The following is an 11151-nucleotide window of genomic DNA, read 5'->3' on the forward strand; positions in this document are numbered from 1 at the left end:
CCATCGCCTCTCCACCGCATCCGCAGCCCGCGTCTGTACCGGAAGGGACTCGGGAGCCTTCCCTGCCGACCCTCCACCTCCGGCCTGCCACCTCTGGCGCCGCGGAGGGGTAAGCAGAGGAGACCCCGACACTGCGGCAGCACACAGCTACAAGATGACAACTGGTTTCATGGGTCTTAAGCCAGCAGCTCTTGGACCGGGTTAAAAGAGCACGGAGCGAACTGGTCCCAGCAGGGCGTGGGAGCGCGTCACAGACAGGAGGACACACCAGGGGGAGGGTGGGGTCGCTGGAGAGGACGCATCTTTTTGTGTTTTTTTGTTTTGTTTTGTTTTGAGACAAAGCCTCTCTAGCGGCCCTGGAACTCTTTATATAGCCCAGCATAGCCTCAAATTCTTAGATCCTCCTGCCTCAGCCTCTCAAGATCACAGGTAACTGCAGTCACACACAGAGAAAGAATTCCTCTTTTACTACACACTGCAAAAGCCCTTTAGTAGCAAAGCACCCTGATGAATTCTTAAGAGGCGTGGAGCTAATTTTTGGTAAGGAGGACCGTGTTTGTTTAGGGGTGCCATAATCAGACCCTTCCGTTTGGGCTTCTGGTAAGCAGTGAGTCCTGCAGCTCCAGCTGGCACCCACTGTCTGCCTCGTGGGCGTGACACAGCTCAGGACACACAGTTCAGTGGCTTCTCCCAACGCCATGCTGCCAGCAACTGGCAGAGCAGATTTTATAGCCCACAATGGCCAAGCCCGCCTGGGAATCGCAGAGCTGGGTAGGTGAGGAGGGAGAGGAGCTCCGCTGGCCGAAATCCTTTTCCAAGTGGAATCTGCGGAAACTTCGTTCGGCTCTTTCCCCATGAATTGCCCTAGCGAGGCCAGGCCGTGTTTCTCTCTGAGATGCCAGTGCGAATCGCCGCGAGCTGTTTCCAGGACTCCCTCCGCCGCCCTGGTCAGATAAGGGCCTGGCGTTGGAAAGGACGCTGGGAAATGCCACGCCCCTCGGCAGCCTCCTCCACCCTCCTCTGCACCCTGGGTCTTCCCAGCGACGCCCCCCAGGGTGCCCCGAAGGAGCGCGCAGAGGTGACAGAGTGGGACCAGGAGCTGGCAGGGCAAATCCAGAGCCTGGCGCAACAGGGGTCCTTCCCGGAGCCTCGCTCTCTGCCCACGTCCCTTGGTGTCCTTGCTCCCGGGTGTCCTCCCGGTCTTAGATCCCAGCAGCTCCACATCTGTGCCCACTGGTTCAGACTGAGACGGGCCACTGCGGCAGTGGCAGAGGCCAGGCCACTTCAGACCTATAGCTCATGAACCCCTGGAGCCTCCGTGACCCGGCGACCTGAGAACAAGGTGAGGCCTTGAGAAAAGGTCAAGCAGCCGAGCCTGCAGACCTGCCTGACCCTGTCTCCAAAAGTGTCAAAGCCAGGTGAGGGTGGACAAGGGTTTGTTTCCTAAAGGGGCACTGCTGGAGCCCATCACTGAATACTCATGAAATAGCCAGGCTGGACTCAAATTGACCGCGATCCTCCTGCCTCAGCCTCATGAGTCCTGGGATTACAGGTGTGCATTACCTCACCCGGCTCAGGATGTACATCATCATATTGAAAGAAATTAAATGAACATTATGGTTTTAACCCTAAAAGGCTGTTAGTAGTTAAAGAAAGCAATTAATAAAACTCAAGTGAAAAATTCTAAGGTCTAGTTACTAAGAACACGATGCAAAGGATTAAGGGATTAAAAATTGCCCCCTTTCCAAAAGCAAAGCCACACAGAGGAAAGAATCTTGGTACGTATTCTTTGGATCCTGCTTTCTTGGTCAACTTGAATGACTGCTGTAGTGAAATCTGTCTTCCACAGTGAGAAGGTAGATCGTGTTTGTACAGGGCTGGTAGAATGAAAACCGCTTTATTTGGACCACTTAGGAGCCCTGGTATCAACCCACTGGTTTGAAGACCGTGACACAGCGTGGGGACAACACTGTCACCTAGATTAGGTGCCTTGGAGGGCAAAAGCATAGCTTCTAAGCGGAATGGGGAAGGGATCCTATTAGTGAAGGTCTGTCAAGTGGTAACAAAGTTTCTCTGGTAAATTACTGATATCCATTCATAGTTTCCCCTCTGTTATGGTTGATACACTGTGTCAACTTGGGAAGTCCAGAGGCTGAACTAAGTAACTCAGTAGTTCTACATCCTAGTGAGTAGAGGACATGCCCTTACCCCTCTAGGATGTTGTTCATTGTCTCAGCTTGAGAAGTTTAAAAGGCTAACTAAGTTGACTCAGCAGGGGCCGGGATCCTCACTTTGTAAACATCCTGAGCCTGTGCAAGAGGAGGGCACCGGGATGGTGTGAGCGCTGTACACCCACCCGAGGGCAGGTGGCCTGCTTACAATGTAAGGGTGGAACAAAGGCTTTCCCTTCCCTCCTTTTTGCTCTTGCTGCTTTTGCTGCCTTCTGCCGCCTTGAAGTGTTGCCCCTGTGCCAGGCCACTCCGCCTTGGGGCCAGCTGATTACAGGCCGAAATCTCCACAAACGGAGAGCTAAATAAACTTTCCTTCCTTAACTTTGGGTGTTGAGTATTTTGTCCCAGCAATGAGAGGAAAGTATCCAAGACACCCTTTCTGTGTGTGTTCTATTAAGACAGAAGAGAAATGCTTGGAGAAGAAAACACTAAATCCAAACTCCACGTTTAGAGCACCTTCTCTGTGAAAGCTGCTACTGCGGACTGCTGCAAGGGTCACAGCAACACCGCCCCTGCTCTCAGGAAACCTAGCATCAGCTGAAGGCAGGCAAACAATAAACCCACCATAGATGGGATAACGGTATGAAACTGGAATCACGGGTCAAAAGCACAGCTTTGGGAGGAGGCTGAGCAACAAGCCTGGCTCTCTCATTTTCCAGCTGCGTGGTTTGGGGCTACTCTTCCACGCCTGAGCTCTGCTGGGCCCTCCCCACCCCCATCAACAGTCAGCAGGAGACAGGAGTGCGTGACTAATCACCAAATGGCCACTGCAGCGGCAGACTGGCGCAGGAACTCTTCGAGCCCCGACCTCAAAAAAATCCACAGAAAGAAAGTTTAGCCTTCCTTCATTCACTGCATCTCTCTTCTGTGTTGTCTTTCGTCTCTTGTCACTTAAATATGGGTTGAAGCCCAGCCTCTCCCATATTAGCTTTGACTAGTACATGAAAAAAAAATGCTTCTGTTGGTAGTAAGGGCATCCAGACTGGCTACATCGCCAGCCCTTTTTAGATTTTAAGTCAGGGTCTAGCTAAATCACCATGCTGCCCAAGCTGGGCTTGGACTTGCAATCCTGCCTCAGCTTCCCAGAATACTGGGATTACAGGCATACGGCACCATACCTAGCTTTTGTAAAAATGTTTTAAAGTATAGTAGTGAAGGGAAGAGAAACGAGGGACCAAATAGTATACTATTAATTATTGTGTGATTTTTGGCTATTTAATTTTTTTTCTAGCACCGGTCAGATTTCTCTAACGATCTACAAAGAACACAAGCACATGGGGCCCCTTGGTGGACAGGCACATGCACTGGTGTTTTCTATATCGATTGCTCACAAACGCAGGCAGAACTGGAAACTTCAAAAGGATTTTTTTCCTTATACATTACAGATGTACAAAAGAAAATTTTGTGGCTAACCACAAAGTTTAACATAAGGATTTATCTTTAGACCTAAAGGATAATCAGTACCACAACTTAGAATAACTAAAATAGTCAAGTATTGTAAATTGTATGTGTCTGACAGTTAAAAAATGACTACACACTGCTTTATCATTGGTCTCCAGCTTCTCCTTCCTGTCCTTTGTGCTGGCTTTGTGCAAACTCATCATCTATTCAGCTACGGGGTGGAAGAGGAGTACATAGATTTAATCAGTGTTTAAGAGAAACACGAGCCACTCAGCCTGCTCTCCGTGTGGCTTCGTGTATGTTCCCCCCTTGGAATTACAGGGCCCTTACTGCCTGCCAAATAGGTAGTTTAACTCACTTATGGGAGAATGATACAACACTTTTGATACTCAAAGTACACGTCATGAACCCCTAATAAAGAAAATGAACATATAGAGAAAGAATCTATTTCCTTTACACCCCATTTTAGAAAATAAAGAAATTTGAAGCTTTTGGATACAATATTATTTTGTTTTGATACATAGCCTCCAGGATTCAAAAGAAATAGATATGTGAATCTTCATGTGGGAATGATACATTATCAAACACTAACAAATTCTAGTAACTCGGACCCAGCAAGAAACTAAAAGAAACAAATTTTTAAAATCTTTCAAAGAAATCAAAACAAAAGCTTAACAAAAGATTATAGTTCTTTGAACTACACAAGCTTGGTTATCTAATAAAAAGTGATTTATAAAGCGTGTTAAAAGTAATAATAGAAGAAAAGCTCCATTGTGCACTTTCAGGGCTGGCTGGAAATAAGGCTGAAGTAACAAAACAATGAATAATAATCTGAACTGTGAAGTCAGTAAAGCATTATGCCCACGTAGACTACTTACTATTAGGGCAAGCGAACTTACATGTGTGAAAGATGTGTTTAGTATCATACCTTAAACCATGTCACCTTTGGGCTACCGTCATGAACGAAAGGTTAATTCCTACACTAGTTAAGGACATGTTTGATGTCATATTTCCATCCAAAGAGGCTCACATACAATGTAATATCTACTGCTTCAATGGACAGCATTTATCTCCAGCATCTCCTTCTGAGAAACATTCCACTGACCTCTTCTGTGATATAACATTTTACTTTCATCCTTGGGTAGCACTGATATCTAGAGACCATATGTCTGAGAAACAGAGTGAGTGTAATTCAGAAAGAAAACGGGGTTGAGGGTGGAATGAGAAGAAATTCTGATAACACGCAAATCAGAATGTGTACTTTAGTGAAAACACATCGGCAGATGTTCAAATAGCCTGTCAGGAGCGCTGGTTAAACGCAAATGTGCCTCACTGGGTACCAAAACACTTTGAAGAAAATAAAAGGTAGTCTCAGAACACTTTCCAGACAAAGTGGAATTTAAGAACAACTACTTGTGCTCCTCAAACTTCCTGTACCGATTTTAACAAAACATTTACATAGCAACTTTCTGATTTTCTTTCTCACTTAAGCCTTTAATAAGATTTTACCACCAGGCTGGGGATTTTAGCTCAGCGGCACAGCGCCTGCCTGGCAAGTGCAAGGTCATGAGTTCGATTCCCGGTACTGGGGGAAAAAACAAAAAGATCTTACCTCCAAAACTATCAAGGAACTCTGCAAAATAGGAAACTCATCTTTATGGTTTTTATGAACTCAGATCAGGTAAAGTTAAATCATTTTACTGTACTTTGCAAACTCTAAAGAACAGATTAAATTACTATTGATGGCTATTTATATTTAGTTGACTTTTTAAAGATGAAAGACATAAAATAACAAAAGTAGAGGGAATATCAAATGTGTAGTTCATAGTATATAAAATAAGCCAAAATTAGGGAAATTAAAAGTCACCATTAAAATAGCACCATAATAAATTTTACTGGCAAGATCCATGGAGGATGCTAAAATTGGTACAGGAAATTTTGAGAAAGAGGATATTTGCATAGCTTTAAAGCATTTCTCTAAAAGCAACTGTTAATTACAAAGGAGGAAATGGTAACGTTAGAAGCATGAAAGTCTGGCCCACATCACTTGAACCAGGTGGTCAAACTTAACAACAATATGAAGACATATTGTCACCCTGTGTCACCCACACAGTGGCCCAACATCATTTTTGCAGACTCTTCATTAAAGCACAAGAAGACTTCAGGCCAACCCACACTGAAGAATTTCCTGCAAAATCACCACCCAGTCCTCCCAAGTGTCAAGGTCATAAGAGACAAGCACAGACTGTCACAGACTGGAGAGGTCTAAGGGGGCCAAACATAAATTCAGTGTAGGACCTTGGATTCAACTCAGTGACAGGAAAGACTGAATTCCAACAGGAAGAGTGGAAAGATCGCGGGTATTCTGTAGTCTGGGGTTTATCTATGTAGTTTTGACAATGGTAATTCTGGTTATGCAGGACAAAAGCTTAACGTTTGGGGAATTGGGGTAAAGGTTACTTTGGCAAGTTCCCTGTAAGTCAAAAATTATATCATAATAAGATAAGCAGTTAAGAAAAAGTCAGCATCTCTAGTCTGCGTGAAGGTAATCTGACAGCACTCTAAACCCTGGGTTTGTATAACTACATCAGGGGTCAAGGGTCAGGGAAATGTGAGCAGGTTGAAATGGACAGAGCCACTGGGCAAATGTTTGGCCAAATGACAGGATCAAAAGACAAGTGCCAGATGTTCCCAACAGCTGTACACATGAAGGCACCTACGCTCAGCGGGGACCCTGCTGGAAAAAGAAACCAGAGACAGCGGCTCTCCTTCCAGCCGCAGCATAAAGAATGACCTATAAATACCTATTCTCTCCCAAGAATCCAGTTCCTGTTACTATTTCTGAAGCCTCTAGAACAAGTAGGGCTAACACTGCCCACAATTTGGTGCCCCAAATATGTGTATGTAAGCTCATACAGACTTAGAGAAATATTTAATTTAGCAAAAGATGGCACCTTGAAATAAATATCTTTTAGTTAGCCTCAACTCAGAAAGATACCGACAATACATCACTGGAAGTTGCTAAATTTAGTTTTTCCTCAAAACAAAACCTTTAGCCAGGCATGGTGGTGCATGCCTGTAATCCCAGCACTCTGGAGGCTGAGGCAGGAGGATCTCTATGAGTTTGAGACCAGCCTGGGCTACAGAGTGAGCTCAAGGCCAGCCTAAACTGCATAGTGAGACCCTGACTCAAAAAGACAAACCCCCTAAAAAAACCTTTTATTTTTTTTAATCATCAACTCCACTTTCATCAAAGTACAGTATTCTCATCCCAGAGAACAGTTATGTACTAGGAAACAAACTCTCTCCACCGATGTTGAAAGGCTGCTGTGAATGGAAATTCTGGGAGAACCTTGGTTGGCATCTGTATTTGTTTTTGAGGAAGAGTCAGTTCTTTGCCTCCTCTATTTTTGTTCTTTCAGGAAGCTTATGGTGTAACTAGATACACATCAAAAGTGATCATGGCCACTTTATTCTGTACCTTCCCCCCAGATGCTGTACATCCTTATTTGTATATAACTAAGGAAATCCTTGAAAAAATAAAACAAACGTGTAGCTTCAGTTTCATATACTTCTCACTGACTTTATAAGTTACTTTATATGAACGTCAACATTCTCAGCGTTCTGAGTAGCAGCTTGGCCTTTCTGGAGATCATGATTTTAAAGAAATTTCAACCATTTCTTTCAGTAGCACTGAGACTCCCTGGAATCTTGATGACCTCTTGCCTGCTCCAAAAGATGGAATGGAAATCAACAGTACAAGCACAGAAGTTAAGAATACTAAACCGGGTGTGGTGGTACACGCCTGTAATCCCAGCACTCGGGAGGCAGAGGCAGGAGGATCGTTGTGAGTTTGAGGTCAGCCTGGGCTACAAAGTGAGTTCAGGGCCAGCGTGAACTGCACAGCAAGACCCTGTCTCAAAAAGACAAAAAAAAGAAGAATACCGAGTAAGAGCAAAGGCAGACTCCATGGAGTTTTTCAAATGTATTCCTAAGAAAACTTAAACAACAAAAATAATATGAAAAATAAATAGCAACCAAGCCTGTTTTGTTCTCTCTTAGAATCAAGGAATATGGTGTACAGATCGTAGAAAATGAGGACAGATTCCTACAGAAACATAGAAGGAGGGGCTTCCCAGAGGCTCAGGGGAAGCAGCAGTATTTTACACGTCTGGCGCAGGTCCCTATGTGGACAGAAAGAGCAAAGACAGAAGAACAAAGCAGCATGAGCTGTCCTTTTTCACTGGCCCAGCCTGGGCCCAGTCTCTGAACTTCCAGGAGGGTCAGAAGCAGACGGACAGAGGATCACCTGTATAATAAAGATCAAAATGCTAATGCACCTACACAGAACATTCACTTTTTAAAATGGTTCAAATCTGGGTAGGACTTGATGTCAATCTTTTCCAACCCAGAATCCTTTGTGTTTCCTACCTCTTCTAAGGGCCTCTGAATTTATGTGATTTGAGATGGCTTCCTTCCTTTCATCCCAAATAAAGTTGCGTGCAGTCTATGAAATGAGGTAAGAAGAGGGGCTGGGGATTTAGCTCAGCGGCAAAGCGCCTGCCTGGCAAGCGCAAGGTCGTGAGTTCGGTTCCCGGTACCGGAGAAAAAAAAAAAAAAAAAAAAAAAAAAAAAAAAAAAAAAAAAAAAAAAAGAAATGAGGTAAGAAGGAGCGATTTCTTGAATTCTTCCAAACTCTGAAAAGAGAGCTGCAAAACTCAGATAGATCTTCGAGTTTTAAGTGATCTTTCTTTTCCTTGAAAAACAAGACTCTCTTGACCCTCTTTTGTTTTCTTACTCCTCTGCTCATGAGATAGTATCAAAAATGTTTTATTTCCCTCTTTACAACAACAATTTAATGGTGATAGTAGTCTTAACACAACTCAGAAACATAATGGCTGCTTCCTTCCGGTCATTAACGCTGTAGCAGCGGAAGTAAACTGCCCAGGGCCCGAGGGCTTAACTGGCCTGCCAGTCTGATCTCAAGCGCAGGGAACTGACAAGTGCCTTTTACTGGTTTCTTACTTTAATGAAATAAAACAGACAGACCTAAGAGAAGCTGCAGCGGACACGGCCTCCGTGCTGAAGCGCCGTCGGAAGGCTGCGGCAAGGGGAGCTCCCGGGTCACAGAAGACAGAGCAGCGCCAGTGTTCTCAGCCTCAACCACGCTTCGGGGCAGCAGCAAGGAGTCCTTTGATGTGTTTTTAATGGGAACCAGCAATTCCAGGTCTACACCTCCAGCCTCTTGATTCAGAAATATTGCTGTGTATCCCATCTCTTCTCTAAAAATTCTACCGGTTGGCCTGCATCCTCAGAGTAGGAACTGAGTGTCATTTATCTTTGTATCTCCGGTGTCTTCTGTCTTGTTGGCACATGGCATTTACAGACTGGTTGAGTTCAGCGGATAAAATTTCCATCATTTTATCTTGGCCATGTTATAATCTTCATGGGAATCCATGCGTTATTCTCAAGAAACATTTATTGAGCTATTACAACGTACCAGACATTGTTCCACACACTCAAAATAATGGAAAATAAAACAATCAGATGACAGAGAGAGAGAAAGTGAGACAGAGATAGGGACAGAGAGACGGACAGACAGAGACAGAGAAGAAGGAGAGGACAGAAAGGGAGAGAACGAATATTATATTTTAGTAAGAACAGGCCAAAAACACATCATCTCAGGTACAGAGGAGGTGCGGGAGCAAGAAGGGAAAGTTGCTTTGATCGGAACCAGTGCTACCAAGAGCTACAGAATGAACTCAGTCAGAATGTCAGACACAATGGCCCCTGACCCCAGGACCGCTGCTCAGTACTCCACAAATAGGTTGCACATATGTAGCAACTGAGAGGAAGGAGTGTTCCTGAAAGAGACAGTGTTTCCTTCAGGAGAACAATGCCATCTTGCTTCTCCACTTGAAAGGAAGTATTGATCAGGAGTTAGTGAGTCAAAGGTTAATAACTTGGGCTGATTATTTCTGTTACCAGACTCATGATTGATGATGCCGTGTCCTTTGGCTCCGTGTAAATTCAGGAACCTCTCTTTGAGTGCTTTTCCTGGGGACGGAGGAGTGACACCATTCTCCCATGATCCCACTGCAGGGGCACGGGGCTCCTCCGTCTCCACACCAGGGAGTGAGCGACAGAAAGGCTCCTGGAGCGTGCAGGGCAATCACCCACACTGCAGGCTTGGAGGAACGTAGATCTAACTGGCAACCTTGCTGCAAAGCACCAGCTGTGGCAGGCAACTCTCTCCTTGTCTGGTATTCTCCTTCCACAAGGCCACATGCTGAGCTAATGAAACTCCCTCGGATTGCTCGCAAGCGGGTGCAGTTTCAGATATCTGGCTGGTGCTCCTAGACAGCTGCTGGGACTTGCAAACAGGACAGTCATGCCAGAGCTAACTAAAAAAGCACAAATCTGACCCTGGTTTCTCCTCAAATGGCTTGGATCTATTTAGTTACTCACAGTCTAAGAAATGACAGTCAGTGAGCATGCTTTTGAAAACATTGAAGTCAAACGCAAGTTTGTATCATTAAGTAGCCTTTCAAACAAGACCCACACCAGGGAGGAATATGTTCATTTCTCATTGTCTCTGTATGAAATGAGATTTTACTCAACCTGCTCTTTTTGAAAGAAACAATACCTTCTTTGTTAGCCAAGCCCAACATGGGTCTCATACCAGCCGGGTTTGTTCCTCTCACAGATACCAGCCAAAAGAACATTCTGTGAAGCAGTCACAAACCCATTACATTAGGAGACAGAAGCCAGCACTACACAACTAAAGATAAAAGCGTGAGAAAAAGAAATCATGAGACACAAATGTATTCAAATGAGAGCGCACCACTCACGTCGCCCCCTTGGAAGTAAAGGGCATTCACTGGGATGTCCACAGCAGATAGTAATATCTAATACACAAAACTTTCCTGACCTGTGCGTCAGCTCTAAAACCGCTGCTCTGACTGCAACACTTTTGTCTGCCCGCCTGGACATTTTGACTCGGTTAATGGAAATCTCGTAGGCTTTGATCTTGCGTCAAAGAGCTGCGCACTGATAGGGCAACTTCACAGAGGACTGATTTGCTAAATCTGGGGCGCACATGATGTGATGGCCGCAGACCTCTTTGACCCAAGGAAATATATTGTCGTGGCAGTTACAGCTCGGAGACGACGTTAGGACTCCGTAAGTGGCAGCACAAAGTCCTTAAACAGTCCAAGGGTCTAACGTCGAGAAAGGAAGCTGTTTGCAAAAGCCACTGAGAGTTTGGAGAATCTCTCCAACCACTCGAAGTTAGTTTCCGTGCAGTTTTCCCGCCCCGCCTCGTTCTGAGCGGCGCGAGTCTCCCCAGGGATAGGCGCTGCGACAGAAGCCAAGCCAGCCTGGCTCGCAAAGTTGCGTCGAGGATCAACTCCTCTTCGAACCGCTGCGGGCCCAGGACGCGCGCCCCGGCGGATCGGTGCGTTTCCTCCCCCGGCCGATCGGGGCGGCTCAGAGCCGGGCGCGCCCGAGCCCCCGTCCG

At 45.5% G+C, this 11151-nt stretch overlaps 1 protein-coding gene across 1 annotated transcript in view; it reads left to right on the top strand.

Annotated features, from left to right (window-relative positions):
• The first annotated feature begins 738 nt into the window (after window positions 1-738).
• LOC102013462 overlaps window positions 739-11151 on the top strand; it is a 12387-nt gene continuing 1974 nt past the window's right edge. The window contains exons 1-2 of the mRNA XM_013518141.1: window positions 739-771; window positions 869-1078. Coding sequence (XP_013373595.1) covers window positions 739-771; window positions 869-1078 — 243 coding nt within the window. The remainder of the gene's footprint in view (window positions 772-868; window positions 1079-11151) is intronic.

The sequence above is a fragment of the Chinchilla lanigera genome, unplaced genomic scaffold, assembly GCF_000276665.1.
Source record: "Chinchilla lanigera isolate Chin_1 unplaced genomic scaffold, ChiLan1.0 scaffold00001, whole genome shotgun sequence".
Taxonomy (NCBI): Eukaryota; Metazoa; Chordata; class Mammalia; order Rodentia; family Chinchillidae; genus Chinchilla; species Chinchilla lanigera.